The following is a 22,638-nucleotide window of genomic DNA, read 5'->3' as shown; positions in this document are numbered from 1 at the left end:
CAAGGCCTTCGATTCAGTAGATGACATGATCCTGTTGTAAAGGCTCTCTAGCATTGGACTGTCCTCAAGCTGTATTAACTGGTTTGTGATCTACCTTAATAATTGTATACAGCAAGGAAAGTCAAAGAACTTTATGCCAGAACCCCTGATCATAGCTAAGGGTGTATCTCAAGGCTCCATCTTGGGCCCAACTTTGTTTTTCATCTATATAAATGATGTGGCCAAGGCTATTGATGCCTCCCGGATATACTTCAATGTTGATGACACCATTATATACTTCACTGGCGCATCACTTCACTCTGCTGCATCTACCCTTCAGCTCAGCCTTACTTCAATCGAGGAGTCTTTTCATGACCTTCACTTGTGCCTCAATTCCAAGAAAACAAAATGTATGCTATTCAACCAGACAAACAGTGCCTCCAGCCCCCCAAAGAACAACCGTGCAGATGGCTCAGATCTGAAGTTTGTCAACTCCTACAAGTACCTTGGCCTCTGGCTGGGCTCTTCACCTTCTTTCACTTCTCACATCAATATTCTATAGGCTAAAATCAAATCCAGACTGGAGTTCCTTTACCGTACTAACTCCTCCTTTACATACTCTGCCAAAAACACTCTTGTGAAGATGACCATCCTCCCCATGTTTGACTGCGACGATGTCATATATAAAATGGCCCCTAGGTGTGCCCTTAACAGGTTTGATGCAGGTCTATCACTCAGCCATCTGTCTTGCTTCCGGTCCACCTTTCTCCACCGACTATTGTGACCTTTACAATCTGGTGGGTTGGCTCTCCCGTCACACAGGCAACTCCAGCCCTGGCTTTTACTCATCGACAAGACCCTGTCAGGGAAGACACCTCAATACCTCTCCAACCTCCTACAGCCGTCCCATAACAACTACCAACTGAGGTCCAGTTATCTCTTAACACTTTCTATCCCCAAGGTTCACACTGTCTCTGACCAGAATTCCTTTCGCTTTGCTGCAGCAATCGATTGGAATTCCCTCCAAAAATCTATCAAACTGTCAGCTCTTCCATCATTTTACATGTTTAAGCAGAAGCTGCAGCAGACCCTAGCTACTACTACCCTATTACTACCCTTGCAGGATAGCTGTCATCTAGGTAATTTTGGGCTGCATGCAGACAGCTGTGGAAAGGTCCATGCAGACTCTCACAGAACTGAACATAAGATGATTTATGTCACATAGGACATAAAAAACTCAACAGAATAACTTGGTCCTGAAAATAACCAAAACAAAGGAGATTTTTGTGGACTACAGAAAGAAGAAGGCAGACATTCAGCCACTGCTCATTTATGTGGACTGTGCAGAGGGTTTCTGATGTTCGCTTCTTGGATGTGCACATTTAGGACAACCTGACCTGGAACGCAAACACAGCAACCACTGTGAAGGAGGCACAGCAGAGGCTGCACTTCCTGACGGTCCTCAGGAACAACAACCTGCTGCAAAAACTGCTGGTGGCCTTTTATTGCTGCTCCATAGAGAGTGTTTTCACTTACTGCATGTGTGTTTGGTTTGCCAGCTGCACAATAGCAGACAGGAAGGCTCTCCAGAGGTTCGTCAATACAACTGAGAAAATCACCGGTTGTCCTCTGCCTTCCCTTAATGAACTGTACAGCTCTTGCTCCCTCAGGAAGGCACAAAATATAATCAGAGACCCCTCCCACCCTGGATATCACCTGTTTGAACTTCGTTACAGCTCTGAAAACAAAAACAAACAGACTCAGAAACAGTTTCTATGCAAATGCCGAAACACAGGAAACATTAAATAATTCTAGTGTTTAATAGGTTTTCACTGGATGCTTTTATGAATGTTTTGTAAGAATGTTTGTATATGGATGGTCTTAATTGTTACGTTTTTTTTTTGTTTTGTTTTTTTTTAATGCACCTTAAGGACTGCATTTTCAATTTTGTTGTTCTCATACAATGACAATAAAGACATTCTTGTGATTCTGACATGTCCATACACACATTTAAAGCATTACTGGTTAATGTAATTGTTCATTTAGTCCTGGAGAATCCTTAAATAAACTGTGTTCTGTCTTCACACAAACATGAAGGCACACATGTAATTTTCTTTATTTTGGTAATTCTGTTTTAATCCTAGCTTTAAACCATAGAACAAAGAAGTTTTTGTGTTAAAAATTCATCTCGATTCCCATGATGGGAGAAAATTATGTGTACACAATGTGTACAAAACAGTCTGAGATACATCAGCAAATGCTGTTTCTCACATTGCTCATTGGTTTGATGCAGGGTTTCGCAAATTACTCAGTAAGGATCCTTTTTTTTGTTTTTAGTAAAGGTGAAATTGAAAACATGTAGGTGTAAATTATTCTAATTTATTTTCACATTCTGTTACCCACTGCAATATTACATAACAATGACATGTATGGAAATGTCAGTGTACCTGGCAAGACTATGAGAAAGGAACAAACTGAAAAATGTCCACTATATATTCCTCTCAGGTCTCAAGAAATGTTATTACTGATGTTCCTGAGAGCAGGGAATGTTCCTCCCTCTCTCTGCTGTGTCAAACTGTAGATCCAGTGAAAGGAGCCAAATACTAGCAACACTGAGTTTTTTCAGTTCAGGGTGATAGCTGCAGCTCCATTTTCAGATAGGAATCTGATAAGAATGACAGGTCTGCGAGTCTGTGGCAGCAGTCCGTTAAATTCAGAGGGCAGCAGTCTGTTAAATTCAGAGGGGTTCCACATCCTGACAGACATCATGAATTTTTAATGTTCACTCTGAATTGGAAATAGCAAAAGGAAAATGGAGACTCAGGACGCACCCACAGCCACATAATACTCCTGCTAGTTTGAATGAGTTAATTCATACCAGACTGATATTTCAGGTTTTCAACTTCATATTTTCTACATGATAATCATCAGTGTTAATAATAAATCCAGAACCACCCCCAGAGATTCTGTTGTAAATGAATAGTTTGACATTTTCAAGGGGCCATATTATGTTTATTTCCAGCTCTATATACTGTATTTTCATTCCAAGACTCCACTAGAGTAGCTTTACATGATTCACAGTTCAAAAAAATGCATCTGAAACTGGCTGTCATATGACCCTCACTTGAGCCTCGGCCTGAAACAAGCAATATTAGGCTCTTTAACCATATGAACCGTAAGCTGTTTTCAGGGTAATTTCACTTCTTTTACTTGTAAGCACTAACTGTTTCTTGGTGATGTTAAGGGCTAACCACAAATGCTGTATCCTGTTTTGTTCAGAGCAGTCTAGGCAATCCACATCTTCCGCCATATGATGTGATAATTTTTACAGATTATTTATTTAAACCTTTATATCAAGAGAAAAAATATTTTGGCAACAAAAGGAATTGTTTTCAATGTTTCCAATCCTTACAAACCTCCGATTCTTTTCCTTCTTCAAGGTCATGAATGAGTCATTAAAACAAAAGTAATTGGTATGCAGATGGACATAGGGCTGTAAGCAAATTGTAGCTATAATTAAAATTGATGCTAAATAGTCTTTCCCACCAAACACTTTGTCTAACAGGCAAGAAACTAGTCTAATTGGAAGGGTCATGAAGTTTCATGTGATATGAACTACACATTACTGCACTGAATGCTTCAACCAAGGAGAAGGGATGTAAATTTGGATTCATAGATATGTTTAAAGGGTTCATGACTCCATCCCCAGAAGATCACCTTGTTTTGCCAACACCCAGTACTTGTGAGCATGGCCTCATTCTCATGCCAGTGTGGAAGTTCTAAATACAAATTGTAAATCGTGCAACATATAGCGGATCATATAAAAAAATCATAGAATTTAATTAGGAGACTTTACTTTGAACATCTAACTCTGTAACATATACAATCATGGAAAAAAATGATTAGACCGCCCTTGTTTTCTTCAATTTCTTGTTCATTTTAATGCCTGGTACCACTAAAGGTATATTATTTGACAAATACAATGAACATGACAAAAAAATGCAGCTGATTACATAATATTTTATGTCCTATTTGACATGCTTAAACTTAATTGTATTCCCTGGGTATATAAGAGGCCATTTCATGTCATAAGCAGCACCGCACATGCAAAGGCCTAGAGTGGTTTCCTGCTGACATTCAAGCTGTAGCACAACTCAGAAGTTGTCAGCTCTCAAATAATGCCTAAAACAAAAGAAATATGTGGAGCCACAAAGGCAGCCATCTTGGCACTGCTGGATATTGGCATGAGTGAGAGACAGGTCACGAAAAAACTGAAGATCTCCAAGGCAGCTGTTCATTACACCAAGAAAAAATGAGCTGAACATGGTACTCCCAATTTTCTAGCTGGTCATGACAGGAAATGTCTTTCTGTTCCACGAGATGACTATGCACTCATCCGTTCCTGTGTCAGGAATCGTCGTCAGACCTCCAGGGACCTTAAAATGAGTGGGCACTGTCGATAAATGTGACTTGTTCGGCAGGGACAATTCGAAACTAACTTCTTGAAGCTGGTCTGAAGTCACACAGGGCACGGAAGAAGCCCTTCATCAATGAAAGCCTGGTTACTCTTTGTTGGGGATCACGAGGATTGAACTGTTGATAATTGGGCTAAGGTTCTCTTCAGTGATTAATTCAATTTTCAGTTGGCGCCCACTCCAGCCAACTTACTGGTTAGGAAGAAGTCTACAAACCAGACTGTCTTGCCTCTACAGTAAAACATGGGGGTGGATCAGTGACCATCTGGGGTTGTTTCAGTATTTGTGGAACAGGTCAAATGCAGCTGTGTGAAGCGTGAATGAACCAGGTCATGTACAGGGCTACTATGAAAAACAGCCTTCTTCCATCAGCTGAGAAACTCTTTCTTGCTTCAAATGACTGGATTTTCCAACAAGATAATACCCCTTGCCACACGGCAAGGTTAGTTAAAGCCTGGATGGAGAACCAGAACATTCAAACCATGCCTTGGCCTGCTCAATCTACCAGATCTAAATCCAACTGAAAACCTGTGGAAAACCATCAAACGCAAAATGGAGAACCACAAGCCCAAAAACAAAGCAAATTTGTTTGAATTTGTGCAACAGGAATGGGCTGCTGTGACAGCAGAACAATGTCAGAAGCTGGTGGAGAGCATGCCAAGATGCATGGCTGCAGTCATCAAAAACAAGTACTAACTCTTATGTGTATCATGTGACTAAAACAGACAGAAAAGAAAACATGGAATGCCTAAAAGCACTGTTTTGGTAATACAATGCCATAGCTATTGATGGAAGAACTTAGGGCTGGGCGATAAATCGATTTTATCGATTAATTCGAGTTTGTACTTAATGTCGATTTGTTTTAATGAAAATCGATTTTCTCATCAACATCCGCCACCAACGCCTTCCCGCTGGGCTCCCGTAGTTCAGAGTGCGCCCCCCTCCCCCCCGCGCTTGATACACAAACAACATGGCGGCGAGCGGCGCAGATCTAAAGGCGCGTGTCCACTAGATGCGATTTTCCCGCACGGCAACGCACCACATCTGAAAATCACACGGACGGCGGGCGGTCACTAGCGGACCACAACATGGTCACATGACAGCGCTGAGCAACAGCGGGCCGCTACATGGTCACGTGACCGAGCTTTCAGCTGGACAGTCCTGCAGACAAGTCGGATAAACACAGCGGCTCAGCCGCAAACTTTCCCTTTTATTTCAAAAAACACATCAGCGAAAAGTATTTCTGAAAGCATTTGAAGCGAGAAATAATCTGCAGCAGCTGAATGTGTCCTCGTTTTAGGTCACCGACGCCTAGTTCAGAAGTTTGAGGACAGTTTAACGATGCGTGGAATCTCCGCACGCCGCATGCAATTTGCATAAAGTAGAAGTCTGCACACTGGACTCCGGTGTGCAGAGATTAGGTAGGGGGTAAAAAAAAAACAAAACGCATAAATCGTGAATCGGGATTTTTTGTGAAAAAATCTGAGATTTTTTTTTAGGCCATATTGCCCAGCCCTAGAACTTAACTAATTTTGGTAATTATCAAGAAAACCATAGAAAAAGGCTATATATCAGCTCTTAAATTAAACTCTAATGAGCTATTTTTGTTGTTATCATTATATTTGTCCAAACAAATGTACCTTGGCATTAAAATGAACAAAAAATTGAAGAAAACAAAGGTGGTCTAATAATTTTTTCTGTGACTGTATATGACAGAAAATAGTACATCCCGTTTAAAGAAATACACTTCTTAAATTTATTGCCAACAGTTAGTTAAAAGGATTAATACCACACAAAGTTAGCTTAGCATAGCATGAAGGAAATAGGGGAAACAGGTAACTTGGCTCTGTCCAAAGCTATCAATAACATTAACATATTACATCTTGTTTGGTTATTCTGTACATGTAAAAACAATAGTGACTGGTTTTTGCAGAAGATTACTATATGTGTGGGACTATTTCTTGGCCAGTTGCAATCATGTCTTGGAGATATTCAAAGAATTAACATACACTGTGCTAATTATTGAGCCTCAGAGGGTACGCATTGTTATTTTGAGGCTGGCTAGCTTTTCCACCATGCTCATTGTGTCCAACGTGCACTAACTATCCTGTGGTTCTAGCCTCAAGAAAACAAAAGCAATTTTAGTGTCCAAACATGAGTCGTGATCCTAAATACAAGCTTTTTCTTATTAAGAAAATTAAACTAATTCTTTAAGTTGCAACAGGCATGACTATGCAGATGCACAACTGTTTTCCCTAAAACAATGTTTAACAGGCTCTAAAAAGCTAACATGATGTAATGCAAGGCATCACTGATAAAATAATTAGTTACAGTATGCACCAAACAAGTGTCAAATTGCTTAGATTGTTCGTAATTGTTAAACTGTATGTGGATATACAAATGCACACACCAAAATGTATGCAAACACAAACAGCCTAGAGCCAGTGCACCTCCAGTTGCTATGTGCTGTGTGCATCACTGTGTGTTTGTTAGTTCACTCCTGCCTCTGTGAAGTTTTGGAAAGCATGCAATGAGGCAGGTAGTTTCACAGGTTTGACAGTGTGGATTTCTTTGCAGAATGTGGTGTAAAAATGGCAGAGATGCAAGGGGAATGTAAAGTTTCCAGTATAACACAACACAGCAAAAGGAATGCCTTTCCCAAACCTATGTAAATCTGAAACTATGGCATGTAGAGTAGGAAGAGCATCAGATGTCACCAAAGCTGCATCATATTCCATGTCATTTAAACAGAGAGACGTGCACGCAGGAAAACAGGTACAAATGGTCCACATGATGACGTCATTAGCTGCTCCCATCCCAACCCCTCACTTCCACAGTGCTGTCTGTAATGCATGTCATGTATCACAGCCAGAACACAAAGCTCTCACATGTCATTATGGCCCACATCTGCGACCAGTGCTGAGAGGAGAATCTGATATAGGATGTACATTCATGAAAAAGGCTGGGCTAATGATGCATTAACGCATATCATGTGTGATAAGTCAGAGGTATCGAGCTGTGTGCTGCTGGTTTGGACACCTTCTGTCATGAGCATGATGAATTGGCTTTCTTACTCCCTGCTATGGTACCACCTGTCATATCCAAAAGTAGAAATTCATCCTCAGAATTCCAAATCAGAAGATTATAGATGACAGAAAGAAAGGTTTGGAAGCAGTTTTAAAGCTTTTTGATTGTTCTTTGCTTTTGTTGGTCCTGTTTTTGAGCAAAGTGGCCAGGATTGTGACACCTGCCTTGACACTGCTGCTGCTGTAAAAGGAAAACCTGTCATGTCTTGTGTCTCCACAGTATTAAAATGAACATGTGTTGTTCTCACCTGAGAGTCTGATATGGAGACACGTTTAGACTCTACTGTGGGCCTGCGAGCCACACGAGGGGAAATGTGGGTGTAGCTTCCTCCAGAGCCTGACAGGTAGGTACCCCTCTCCTGCAGCGACAGCTTCCTCCCAGTCAGGTGAGGCCGCATTGGGTGTGTCCTCTTGCCCTGAGCCCCGTCCTGCGGAGCCCTGCTGCTCTTCGAGCCGTTGGCAGCTGAGTCGTCCAAGTCTTTTGTGGTCATGGCAGCCATGATGTCTGTGAGACTACTGGCCTGTGTGGAAGAGTCGGGGTCCAGCCTCTCACAGCCAGGGTCACTGCTCATAGCCATGGCGGCTGAGTAGGTGGGAGTGGTGCAGGAGCAGGTGGCAGTGAGAGAGCCCTAGAGCACCCACCAGCATCAACGTGGCCTGGGCCAGGCTGCCGTCGCAGAGATCTGGGTCTCAGCAGAGCTGGAGGGACAGAAGGAAAGTGGCTGTTAGTTCAGTGAGAAGCGAACAGAAATGTCCCAGCAGTATATTTTCTTACAATCTTGGCTGAATTTCAAGGTTGATTTAATCACTAAAACTTTTCAAAATACTATCTTCACATTGTCTCGCTGCCAATATCCAGTCGAGAGGAGAGAGGACTTGGTAATGTAACTGTCATCAACATTTACAAAGAACAGTGAGTAATTTTCTAACTTTTCTTAAGTACCTTAATTTCATCTCTAATACTTTGTACATATTGGCTCTTGCCACACCTTTGAAAGACCTGCAAGCACAACTCAGGACTGTAAAGACAATGCAAATTCCTCAGCATGTTTCTTGTGTGAATAAATAATTTATTGCACAGTATGTTATGAATATTTTTCAGTTTCCTAAAAAAAAAAATAACAAAGCACAAAGGCAAATACAGCACCATTCATTTGGAAAGTAATACAATCAATTTATTATATTGATTGGGGCTGAAACGATTCCTCAAGTTATTCAAGTAATTCAATTACTAAAATTCCACGAGGCAAAATTCTCTGAATCAAGGTTTCGTTTAGTTCACTACATACTCCACCCCAGGTCACTAACTAGTGGTCCGAGTCCATTCCCAGACTTCATCCTATACGGACCTGGACCTATAATCATCAAATTATAAGGGGATTTTAAATTTGACAGGATGCTTCAATTTTAACCAGTGCAGCTTTCCTGGTGTTTACAGCATTTAGCAGAACAGACGGCTGAACTACGAAGGCAGTTTGACTTAGTCAGGCTTTCTTTGTGTGAGTTGGCTCGACAAAAACTAAAACATCAGTCAGAGTTAACAGGTATGAAGGTGGTTATCAACTTTTTTTGTTAACTCAGACTTTCTGCTTCAAACTCGTCCAGACAAACAGGAGCGTTTAATGCATGATTTGACGCATTTTCCACACAAAATGAAACGATCGTGTTCAGCTGCTTCAGTCAACAGGTTGTTTAATGGAGAACAACGAGGAATACAGACATGTATGATGATAAATAGCACTGTGACTGGAAATTATGTAAGATTGGAATGCTGGTAGTAAATTGTTAAATGTGCATAATGTATTTTACCGAACAATGCAACTGATGATTTCTGACAGCTGCACAATAAAACTATCAAACTTTATAAATTCAAACATGATACTGTATTAAAGTGCATGTAGGTTTGACACTGTGTCATAATGAAAGAAATCACTTTAATTTGTTGCCAAATCAAAGTGAAACTAATGTTACTGATAGTATAATCTCTGTTATATAAACTGATAAACTAATCAGTTTTCTTATGTGTGTTGTATCAGCTGAAGTACCAGTAGTTTAAATGTACCAAATGTGAGGTTCCCATGGCTTTAGTTTTTGTTGAATACCCTTGTCCTATACTATATATTTTCTCTCTGCCGTTTGGTTTTCTCTGCCGCTGCTCATCCTGTTGCCTCTTGGATGTTTCTCCCTGCTGACGTCTGACGTTACGGTGAGCGTATTGCGTCACTTCCTGTTGTAGCGCTGTGTTGTGTTCTGTGACTGTTGTAGCTTATCCACTCCATCTAATTTGATATTCATTAAATCTGTGTGTAGCGGTAATATTTGAATCGTAACATACACTCGTTTTCTTCACGCACCCTCTCAGTACTTAATTCTAAGTTAATCTGTTATCTCTGTCCGCTAGCCTAGCACTTAGCAGTTAGCATGGCTTCTCCCTCTTCCTCTCCTTCTCTTTCCTGCTCAGTGTGTCACATGTTTAGTTACTCCTCTGCCTCCTTTAGTGATAATGATACCTGTAATAAATGCAGTCTGTTTGTAGCTTTGGAGGCGAGGCTCTCTGAATTGGAAGCGCGGCTCCGCACCATGGAAAACACCCCGCTAGCTGTTAGCCAGGCTCCCTTAGCCGGTGCGGACCGCAATAATATAGCTGCTAGTGTAGCTTCTGCTAGCCGTACCCTAGCAGCTCCCGAGCAGCCGGGAAGTCAGGGTAGCTGGGTGACAGTTCGTAGGAAACGTAGTCCTAAGCTCAAGCCCGCTGTCCCGGCACACCACAAACCGCTTCACGTTTCTAATCGTTTTTCCCCACTCAATGACACACCCGCTGAGAAACCAACTCTGATCATTGGCAGCTCCGTAGTCAGAAACGTGAAGCTAGCGACACCAGCGACCATAGTAAAATGCCTCCCAGGAGCCAGAGCGGGCGACATAGAAGCAAATTTGAAACTGCTGGCTAAAGATAATCGTAAATACAGTAATATTGTTATTCATGTCGGCGGTAATGACACCCGGTTACGCCAATCGGAGGTCACCAAAGTTAGTGTGGCATCGGTGTGTAACTTTGCCAAAACCATGTCGGACTCCGTAGTTTTCTCTGGACCCCTGCCTGATCTGACAAGCGATGATATGTTTACCCGTATGTCATCGTTTCGCCGCTGGTCGTCTACGTGGTGTACTGCAAACGACGTTGGCTTTATAAACAATTGGAGCTCTTTCTGGGGAAAACCTGGTCTGATTAGGAGAGACGGCATCCATCCCACGTTGGCTGGTGCAGCTCTCATTTCTAGAAATATGGCTGATTTTATTAGAACTCCTAAAGCATGACAACCCAGAGTTCAGACCAGGATGCAGAGTTGTAGTCTTCCACACCTCTCTGCAGTTTCCTCTCAGCTGTCACCCTCCAGTAAATCACTTAGCTTTATTGAGACTGTGTCTGTCCCCCGACCACCAAAATTCAATAAATTAAGCAAATCAAAACTAAACAAAAGACATAGTAACCATAAAAATCGAATTAAAATTAATACCACTATTTCAACTGAGCGAAGAAACAGGACAATTAAATGTGGTCTGTTAAATATTAGATCTCTCTCGTCTAAATCTCTGTTAGTAAATGATTTGATAACTGATAACCAGATTGATTTGTTCTGTTTGACTGAAACCTGGTTGCAGCAGGAAGAATATGTTAGTCTAAATGAATCAACTCCTACTAGTCATACTAACTGTCATGTTCCTCGAATCACGGGCCGAGGAGGAGGAGTGGCAGCAATTTACCTCTCTAGCTTAAAAATGAACCAGAGACCTAAACCTAGTTACAGTTCATTTGAAAATCTTACTCTCAGTCTCTCTCATCCAGATTTAAAAGCTCAGAAACCAGTTTTATTTGTTGTTGTATATCGTCCTCCTGCTCCTTACTCTGAGTTTTTATCTCAATTCTCAGACTTTTTATCTGATTTAGTGCTCAGCTCAGATAAAGTCATTATTGTGGGTGACTTCAACATTCATGTTGACGTGGACAGTGACAGCCTTACGACTGCTTTTAATTCAATATTAGACTCAATTGGGTTTTCTCAACATGTAAATAAACCAACTCATAGTTTTAATCATACCCTTGACCTCGTTCTGACTTATGGCATAGAAATCAAACAGTTAACAGTATTTCCCCGGAACCCTCTTCTTTCTGACCATTTTATGATAACATTTCAATTTACAACAATAGATTGTATAGGAGTTAAGAATAAATATCATTACAGTAGATGTCTGTCTCACAATTCGGTGACTAAATTTAAGGAAATAATACCCTCTCTATTTAGTCCAGCACCACTTACTGATATAATGGAAGGGAAATATTATAATTTTACCCCCACAGAAGTGGATTATATTGTTAATAATGCTGCAGCCTCACTGCGTACAACACTTGATAGTGTTGCACCTGTAAAAAAGAAAGTTCTATCTCAGAGAGGACCTGCTCCTTGGTATAATTCCCAGCTGCGGACTTTAAAGCAGGCGTCCCGAAAGCTGGAAAGGAAGTGGTACTCCACTAATTTAGAGGAAGTTTATGTAGCTTGGAAAAAAAGTCTAGTAATTTATAAAAAAGCTCTTCGTAATGCCAGGACAACATATTATTCATCTTTAATAGAGGAAAACAAGAACAACCCCAGGTTTCTCTTCAGCACTGTAGCCAGGCTGACAAAGAGTCAGAGCTCTGTTGAAACTTGTATTCCTTTAGCTTTGAGCAGTAACAACTTCATGAGCTTCTTTACAAATAAAATTATTACGATTAGAGAAAAAATTAATCTGGCCCTTCCTGCAAATGTCACAGATGTATCATCGAGTACAGATACTTTAGAATTGGCTGTAAGACCAGATGGATATTTAGAATTTTTCACCCCCATACATCTCTCTGAACTCCTTTCAATAGTTTCTACATCCAAACCATCAACATGTCTTTTAGATCCTATCCCAACTAGACTGTTCAAGGAGGCTTTACCTTTAATTAATTCCTCAATGTTAGATCTGATTAATCTCTCTCTAGTAACAGGTTATGTACCACAGGCTTTTAAGGTTGCTGTAATCAAACCTTTACTTAAAAAGCCCACTCTAGATCCAGATGTTTTAGCCAACTATAGACCAATTTCCAACCTCCCATTTCTCTCTAAAATTCTGGAAAGAACAGTTGCAAATCAATTATATGAACATTTACAAAGGAATAGCCTGTTTGAAGAGTTTCAGTCAGGCTTCAGAGTGCATCATAGCACAGAAACAGCTCTGGTGAAAGTTACTAATGACCTTCTCATAGCGTCAGATAATGGACTGGTCTCTATACTTATTTTATTGGACCTTAGTGCAGCATTCGATACAATCGACCACAAACTTTTATTACAGCGACTAGAACATTCTATTGGCATTAAAGGGACAGCACTGGACTGGTTTAAATCCTACTTATCAAACAGGTTCCAGTTTGTGCATGTCAACAATGACTCTTCTGAGCATACTAGGGTTAATCATGGAGTTCCTCAGGGTTCTGTCTTAGGACCAATACTGTTCACATTATACATGCTTCCCTTAGGCAACATTATTAGGAAGCACTGTATTAATTTCCATTGTTATGCTGACAACACTCAATTGTATTTATCTATGAAGCCAAATGAAACTAATCAGCTAGCTAGACTGCAAGATTGTCTTAAGGACATAAAGACCTGGATGACCTATAATTTCTTACTACTAAATTCAGACAAGACTGAAGTCATTGTATTTGGCCCCAAACATCTTAGAGAATTGCTTTCAAAGCATATAGTTACTCTGGATGGCATTACATTGGCCTCCAGTACTACTGTGAGGAACCTCGGTGTTATCTTTGACCAGGACATGTCCTTTAACTCGCACATAAAACAAATCTGTAGGACTTCCTTTTTCCACCTGAGAAATATTGTGAAAATCAGGAACATCCTGTCTCAGAGTGATGCAGAAAAACTAGTCCATGCATTTGTTACTTCTAGGCTTGACTACTGTAATTCCTTATTATCAGGTTGTCCCAATAGCTCTCTGAAACATCTACAGCTGATCCAAAACGCTGCAGCCAGAGTACTGACGGGAGTTAGCAAGAGAGATCATATTTCTCCTATATTGGTTTCTCTTCATTGGCTCCCTGTTAAATCTAGAATAGAATTCAAAATCCTTCTTCTGACATATAAAGCTCTTAACAACCAATCTCCATCATATCTTAAAGATCTGATAGTACCATATTACCCTAGCAGAACTCTTCGCTCTCAGACTGCAGGCTTACTTGTTGTTCCTAGAATCTCTAAAAGTAGAATGGGAGGCAGAGCCTTCAGTTATCAGGCACCTCTCCTGTGGAACCAGCTCCCAGTTTGGGTTCGGGAGGCGGACACCCTCTCTACTTTTAAGACCAGGCTTAAAACCTTCCTTTTCGACAAAGCTTATAGTTAGGGCTGACTGGGTGACCCTGACGGGGTGAGCTGGTGTTTTCATTTGCACAACTGACTTCCCCTCTTGACGTCCCTTTAGTTTGCCCCTAGTTATGCTGCTATAGGCCTAGGCTGCTGGGGAACCTCTCTGGATGCACTGAGCCCTTCTCTAACTACCTATGTATTTACTATATATACCATTATTGCATTACATTCACTCTGTTTCTTTCTGTGTCCTTTCTCCGAGTGTCCCTGGTCCCAGAGCTGGATGCTGGATGCTTCAGATGTGTGGCTGTGTTTTATGGTCCTTGTGTCCCACCCCCCCACCTCTCTATCTCTACCCCTCTATCTGTATCCCTCTATCTCTACCTCTACCCCTCTATCTCTACCTCTCTACTTCTTCTGTCCCTCTCAACCCGCCCGGCCAGCAGGCAGATGGGTCCCCCCACATTAGAGCCGGGTTCTGCTCGAGGTTTTTTTCCCTGTTAAAAGGGTGTTTTCCTTGCCACTGTCGCCTTTTGGCTTGCTCTAGGGGTCAGGCATATGGGTTCTGTAAAGCGTCTCGAGACAATTTGACTGTAATTGGCGCTATATAAATAAAATTGAATTGAATTGAATTGAATTATATATGTACAATATACCTGTACTAACTATATATATATATATATATATATATATATATATATATATATATATATATATATATATACACATACATACATATATATATATATATATATATATATATATATATATATATATATATATATATATACACACATATATAATAATGCGTTAATTTCGATTAATTAATTAAGTAATTAATTAATTACAGCCGAAATAACGCGTTAAAGAACGCATTCAATCGCACCTTTCTCAGTTCCCTAATTTGTGGCACACCGGTAACACTGATGAACATCAATAGGTGGCGGTAATGAACCTAAAGTCTGTCTGCAGCATACGGTCTATGGTCTGCAGTGAAGAAGACACACAGCCCACAAGGAGGTTTGGCACAGTGTTGCCAACTTGACGACTTTCTCACTAAATCTGGAGACTTTCCAAAGCCTCCTGGCGACTTTTTGTTGTCAAAAGCGACTAGCGACAAATCTAGCGACTTTTTCTGATGTTTCAGAGACTATTGACATGAAAGCTCGGATCATTCTGCAGTTACTGTCCTCAACGAGCAGCAGGTGCTGCTGTGAGCTCCTCCCCATCCCAAAGCACAGCCGGTCAGTCCAGTAACCCTGCAGCAGTCCCACTGTCTGATTAGATCGCTCTGGGGCCACACAGCAGATGACTCGCGTATGCGCAAAGTCGTTGCAAATCCCGTCCTGGCTTACAGAGGGGGATGTAAATGAAAATGTTTATTCACTGTCATACTAAAAAAAAAATCACTGTATTTAGCCTCTAGTATAAAAAAATATTTTGGGTGTTTTATATTCACTTTTTGTCTCTCCCACAATGTTATTCCTCTCTCCTACAATGTTGATTACAACTACATGCAAACGGAAAATTATGCAAATTAGGTGATGACGTCATTTAGCGACTTCTAGCGACTTTTAGGACAGCCAATAGCTACTTTCCTTACTGAGGAGTTGGCAACACTGGTTTGGTAAACAGTGAAGAAAGATGAGACTCATTGAGCTTGTTGGGAGGAAAGTTTTCTTTTAAAAATCTTCCCGATGTCAACTTCGATAAAGCGTGGTTGTTTGCAAATTGTGCAACAAAGAGTTTTCTGATCATCGCAGCACTTCAAGCCGACAGCATCACTTCAATGCTAAACATGTTGCTGTTAGCACAAGAGCTAACGTTAGCTACGACAGTCCTGCTAACGGCTAACAGCTAACGGTGTAGCCATCCCATAATAGACCACTTTAGAAGACACTCAAAGTGCTTTAGTTTACAAAGTCTTAAAATGTTGAATATAATCACTATAATTGCATTTTGAGTTTGCACTAATCTGTGAATGTAGCAGACAGATGAAAAATGCAGATAAATAGAAATGAAACGAACATTTTTGTGGTTTAAGTTATTACACTGCCAAAAAGGCGGAGCCTTGGCAGAGTAGTAAGTTAAACCACAAAAATGTCTATCTTTTAATAACTTAATTATAAACGTTTAGTTTATGAAAAAATATTTTTGTTTTTTTTTTTTTAAAAAAATGATATTCCTAAAAAAAGAACCATCAAAATGACACCATTTATCAGACCCAGAAACTATGAAAACAGAATGAATCTGTGGATTTTCAACTTTCTGAAGCTCCTTGAACTACTTATGCTTTTGTTATGTGCCATACAGTGGACAAAAACAAACTAAATCCAGGCTTTAAATCATCAAAATCACTCTTTTTCTACATGTCTCATTTTAAAATTGTATTAACTTTATAAATGTTAAATTATACACACGTATATGTCTATTCATTGATTCAACTGTCAACCAAAATTTATTTGAATTGAAAATAATTACTTATTGTGTCAAATATTGCTTTTTGACAAAAAATGCGATTATTGCAATTAATTACAAAGCCTGTAATTAATTAGATTTTTTGATCGCGTCCCACCACTAATACATACATATATATATATATATATATATATACACACACACACACACACACACACACACACACAACACACCTGTACTATATTATATATGTACAACACACCACAGATGTATGCCAAGATGGTTATTTTTGTTGCACATCACACTCACCTCTGCTGTTGATGCTGTAACGTGCATGCCAACTGAGGAATCCGTTTACTGGATTAATCGCCAGAATTATCGATAGAATCCTTGATTACTAAAATAATAGACAGCTGCAGCACTAATACTGATATAAATATACACACAATAAATATACTATTTAGGGAACAGTGTAAAATAATGGCTCGGTTTGCATTATTTAACATGGTGCTGCTGAAGGTTTATTTGTGTCAGTAAAACTGAGTAAACAGGAGACTGGAGTTTAATCAAGCAGTCAGATTAAAGAGCAAATGCCATCTTTGTGTTTGTGTGGGTGGGGTGCTGGGTCAAGTTACCTACAGTAGACATGCACTCATAAAATCAAATAAATGTCCCCATGATAAAATCCAACCTATTTACTGCAAAGCTAATTATGCTTTATGGCTTTGGTCACATGGTTCCCTGTATCCCTGTCAAATGTGTGTGGGCAGACTGACACAAAGAAATGCACACAGAAAAAGACTGAAGGTATTGTGTGCACATATTATGTGTGTGTGTGTGTGTGTGTGTGTGTGTGTGTGTGTGTGTGTGTGTACACTATGGACACATTTAGCAGGATTTGTTTATTGTGTTTCCCCTTTCATCCTTAATAAATATCAAGTCAGCGGCAGATTGCGACAAACAGGGAATATCAAAGCTCTCTAATACATCTGGTTCAGGTTGTGTTCTCCATACGAAAGAACACAGAGATGCAATGTGAGCATAGCCCAGCCATCCAAGGAAAAGGGCACATCCTCACACAATATCCATCTATGTAATAGCAGGAATCAAGAGTGTTTTCATCCAAGAGGAGCCACCTGGGTCTGTATATGTGCCACTAAAAAACACAGTCTGTAGAGAGACAATGGAGCCAAATACAAAGTCACTCATGAGGTGTTCAGAAATGGGCCATGTTAAGCTATGTTTGAAGTGTGTCAGGAAGGTTGAGCTTCACATTCAAAAATAACTGTTCCACTTTGTCCAGGTGTGTCATAGTCATTCATGTATTCACTCAGCCATAGCTCAGTACCAGCTGCTCAATACTAAATCATAAAGTGGCATAGCTCTCTGGATGGCATTGCCAGTCTGTCTGTCAACCACTTTGGTCCGGAACAGTAGTTTTCACTATCTTTTTCCCATGGAAGCCAAACACGTAGAATCCTATTAAGCAACTTTTACCATGGAAAAGCAAAAACCACAAACATTTAGCTACATGATTTAGAGATGGAATTCAACAATACAGGGTGTCCCAAAAAAAGTGGCATCATTTCATCACCTAATAATTTGTTTTGAATTTGTTTGCTCTTTTTGCTCAAAAACGTGCAATTTTTAAAATTTATTTTCATTTTATTGTTTATTTATTATTATTATTATTATTATTATTATTATTATTATTATTATTATTATTATTATTATTATTATTATTATTATTCATACCGTGCGATTTCTTTCTGTGGGGTTACGTGAAAGGACTGGTCTATATCCCACCATTTCCCACATGTGTAGAGGAACTCAAGAGAGTCACTGAGGCTCTGGAGAATGTTACTCACGACATGCTGCAGCGAGTGTGGCAGGAACTTCACTACCGACTTGATGTGTGCCACGTCACAAGCGGTGCACACATTGAACATTTGTAATAACTTTGGAACACTGTAAAATTCCCATCCCCCAGAATTTTTCATTTGAAATTTGTAGAATAAAACATTTCATGTCCAAAATAAATCCTATTAAGCATAATTTCTCCTGACCATGTCGTCACTCCAATATAGACATCTCAAATGATGTCAATTTTTTTTTGGGACACCCTGTACTTTCCTTGAAGCCAAAAACTTTGGTTGCACACAGGCCACATAAATGGTTGGATCCCTGGAGGATATTGGTCTCAATATGTCTTTCCGCAACAGGATTTTTGTCCCTGTGGTGTTTCAGAACTTCTGAAGGTGTCCTGCTCAAGACTACAGCCATTAAAGACCTTAATGGCTACAGACCAGTGGCACTGTCTGTAGTGATGAAGTGCTTTGAAAGGCTTGTTCTCCAGCACCTTAAACCCTGTCTCCCCCGGAACTTTGATCCACACCAGTTTGCCTATAGGGCAAACTGGTCCATGGAGGACGCCATCAGCACAGCTCTTCACACAGCCCTGAGCCACCTAGAGCTCCCAGGAACCTACTTCAGGATGCTGTTCATCGACTATAGCTCAGCGTTCAACACCATCAGCCCTGACATTCTGGTGGAGAAGCTGGTGGACCTGGACTTGGACCCCCTGATGTGCTCCTGGATCGAGAACTTCTTGACTAACCGAGGTTGTGAAGGTGGATCAGCTCTTCTCATTCACCCTGACACTCAGCACTGGTTCTCCCCAGGGCTGTGTGCTGAGTCCCCTCCTGTACGCCCTCTACACATACGACTGTACACCCATCCACCCCTCGAACACCATCATTAAGTTCGCCGATGATACCACTGTGGTTGGCCTCATCTTGGGGGGTGATGAAATGGCGCACAGCGAGAAAATACAGGAGTTGGCTGGGTGGTGTTTCAGGAACAACCTGGAGCTGAACACCAAGATGACCAAAGAGATGGTCATTGATTTCAGGAGGCATAAGGGGGACCATGCTCCACTATCCATCAACGGGGTTTGTGTGGAAAGAGTGGCCTCCTTCAAGTTCCTGGGGACTCATTTATCTGAGGACCTCACCTGGACAGTCAACACAGCAGCACTAGTTAAAAATGGACAGCAGAGACTCCACTTCCTCCAAGTGCTGAGGAGGAACCATCTGGAGGAGAGACTGCAGGTGTCTTTCTACCGGGCCACCGTAGAGTCTGCTGACCTACTGTGTGACTGTCTGGTTCGCAGCCTGCTCCGCCGCAGACAGGAAGGCTCTGCAGAGGGTTATCAGTACAGCAGAGAAAATCATCGGCTGCCCTCTACCCCCTCTGGAGAACATCGCAACCTCCCGCTGCATCAGCAGAGGGAAAAAGATCTGGACAGACAGCAAACACCCTGACCAGAAGCTGTTCAGCCTGCTGCCATCAGGGAAAGAGACTGAGATCCTCAAAATGCAGGAAAACAGGCTTAGGAACAATTTCTACCCATGGTCCATCAGACTCCTGAACTAAAAACACCTGTCTACCTGAATGCACAATGTCACTTTTTGCTGCTTTCGTGCAATTTCATAACATATTTATCATATTCTACTGGTTCTTATTCCATTTCATTTACCTCTCATATTGCACAAATATGGCCTCCTTTGCAGATATCGTCTTTTTTAATATTGTTTTGTTATATATGGATATTTGATTTCATTATTTAATGTTGATATTTTATTACTTATTGCTTGTTGTTGTGCACTGTCCAGTGGAAGCTATTTATATTTTCGTCATGCCATGCATGATGACAATAAAGCCAGTCTAATTCTAATTCTAATTCTAATTCTGTGTCATTAGGGACTAAGTGATTATCAACACATCCATGGAGCCTACATGGATTAAATTTGTTTCCCCAGCATGTCCCACAGACACTCTACTGGATTCATACCTGATTAATTTTGAGACCCTTTGCTACTCAAACTGATGTCACTGATGTACTTATGTTTGGCTAGGGAGTTTAGTTACTTTGTTTGTGTTTAGATAATTTAGAAACTCTGTTAGCCTTCATTTAATAATAATAAATTTTATTTATAAAGCGCTTTTCCAAAAGCTCAAAGACGCTGGTTTTATTCTGTTCTTTGATCTAGCAACACTCACCAGTCTTGTGTTCTTTATCATCACTTTTATGTTCCATTTGCTACTAAGCAATAAATTCATCTACCTGAGCCAATAACATTCTGGTTATTTTGTTGCATCCAGCCATCCCCTAGAGGTTGGATCATAACACCATTCCTGAACAATATTAACACTTATGACAGAGAGCATTGTCTAGCTGAATGAATCCACTGCCATCAGGGAATGTGTTTGCCGACAAAAGGTGTAAGTGGTCTACAACAATGTTTGGGTAGGCGGTAACTGTCAAAGTAACATCCACATGAATACAGGACATAAGGTTTCCCTGCATTGCTTAGACCATCACATTGCCTTCTTCTAAAGTGTATTTTGCTTGGAACGTTTCTCCAAGAAAAAGGACAAACACGCAACTGGTTGTCTATGTGACGTAAAAGGCAATGTGACCAGACCAAATTATCTTCTTCCACTGATCTGTAGTCCAGCTGTGATGCTCATGTGTCCACTGTTGAAGCACATGACAGCAGACATACTGTTGTAAGCTACAACAAACTGCAGCTGCACAATACCCATACACAGCAAGCTGCAGTGTACCACGTACATCCATGAGCCTTGAGTGCCTGTGACCATATCCACCTTTGGAAGGTACCAACTACAGTATACTGGAAATGCTCCACAAGACCTTCTGTTTTGGAGATGCTCAGATCAGGCTGTCTAGCCATCACAGTTCTGCTTGCCAAAGTCACTCAGATCTTTTCACTTGCTCCTTTTTCCCACTTTAACACATCAACTTTAAGAACTGATTGCTGACTTTCCTCTTCATATATCTCACTTACTGACAGGTGCAACTGTAACGAGATAATCAGTGTTATCTGTGTCACCCTTCAGTGGTTTTAATGTTGTGGCTGATTGCTGTAATTAGTTGCTACCATGCGAGCCGTCAGTTGAAGCTTGTCACTTCCAGTCCACTGCTTCACAAGACCTTGTGGGATTCCAGTACAGGCAGAACTGGCAGATTACTGTGTACACAAATGGGTTGGAAAGTTAAACATCTTTATCTTCATGCAAACGAAGACAAAATTAGCCAGGAGGCGGCAAAATGACTTGCTGAAAAATAAAGATGACAAAAAAGTGATGCAGTCATGGAACAGCAAGTTTGGTCTTTGCCCACAGGGGATGAATGTTGGTAGAGAACAAGATTATTATTGTAGTTTCTTGGATTCTGCTTTTATGTGTCTCTTGCCTCAAACATTACAGATACAAACAAAAATAATATGCTGCTTGGCACAAACTGGCATTAACTGTTGAGGAATGTCACAGTATTCTTATTTACATAATATTAACTAGCATGCTACCATCTACTTTGTGAGCACTGACATGCCCACAGTGATGAGCAAGAAGCAGGGGTGATGGTGCTGCTTGATTTGTTCGCTGCCAGTGGGGCTGTTTCAATTTGTCTAATTATTTTTGCTTTTAAATCTGGTTCCACAAAATTATGCTGAAATACTAATTTGGAACAGCAAATATGCCAATTGAGGAACATAATTCTACCCAATTATAGCTGGTTTAGCAACAAAATGAGGAAATGCATTTAATAAATGAGTGTGTAAAGTAAAAGAAAACTTGTTTAGTGTAGAAAACTGGTCTGCAAAATGTTCAGTCACAATGTACACTGATCAGCCACAGCATTAAAACCACTGAGAGGTGAAGTGAATTGCATTGATCATCTTGATACAATGCAATGTTCTGCTGGGAAACCTGGGGTCCTGGCATTTATGCAGATGTGCTTTGACTAATAATGGCCAGCTAAAAATTGCCGCAGACCAAGCACCTTCCATGGCAATGGTAATCCTCAATAGCTGTGGCCTCAACTAACAAAAACTGCTCAGGAACAGCTTAAGGATAATAAAAAACATGAAAAAAGGGCCCAAAGTGTTGACCTGGCCACCAAACTCCACAAACCCCTAACAAGCATCAATGGGAACAAGCCCCATCCACGAAGGTCCCACCTTGTAACCCACAAGAACCAAAGATACTGCTGTCAAGCTACTGGCAGAAACTGCAGGACATCCACACCATCTGCATGAACACAAGGTACTGTGTCTATCGATGGGTTAGAGCTGTTTTGTCAGCACAAGAAAGACCAAGACAGTATTAGGTAGTTAGCTCTAATGTTGTAAGTACACTTACAGATGCTGTGCATTGCATAGACTGTACATAAAAGATAGACATAGCCATTGT

At 40.7% G+C, this 22,638-nt stretch overlaps 1 protein-coding gene across 6 annotated transcripts in view; it reads right to left on the bottom strand.

Moving 5' to 3' along the window:
- camkk1a (calcium/calmodulin-dependent protein kinase kinase 1, alpha a) overlaps positions 1–22,638 on the bottom strand; it is a 114,450-nt gene that overhangs the window by 64,590 nt on the left and 27,222 nt on the right. For all 6 annotated transcript variants that reach the window (XM_023264793.3, XM_023264795.3, XM_023264794.3 and 3 more), the window contains one exon: positions 7,789–8,239. In XM_023264793.3, the coding sequence (XP_023120561.1) occupies positions 7,789–8,118 (330 nt within the window). In that variant the 5' untranslated portion in view covers positions 8,119–8,239. The remainder of the gene's footprint in view (positions 1–7,788; positions 8,240–22,638) is intronic.

This window comes from Amphiprion ocellaris, chromosome 14, assembly GCF_022539595.1.
Source record: "Amphiprion ocellaris isolate individual 3 ecotype Okinawa chromosome 14, ASM2253959v1, whole genome shotgun sequence".
Classification (NCBI taxonomy): domain Eukaryota; kingdom Metazoa; phylum Chordata; class Actinopteri; family Pomacentridae; genus Amphiprion; species Amphiprion ocellaris.
Note: the sequence above shows the minus strand (reverse complement) of the source record. Positions and strands in the feature narration are given on the sequence as shown.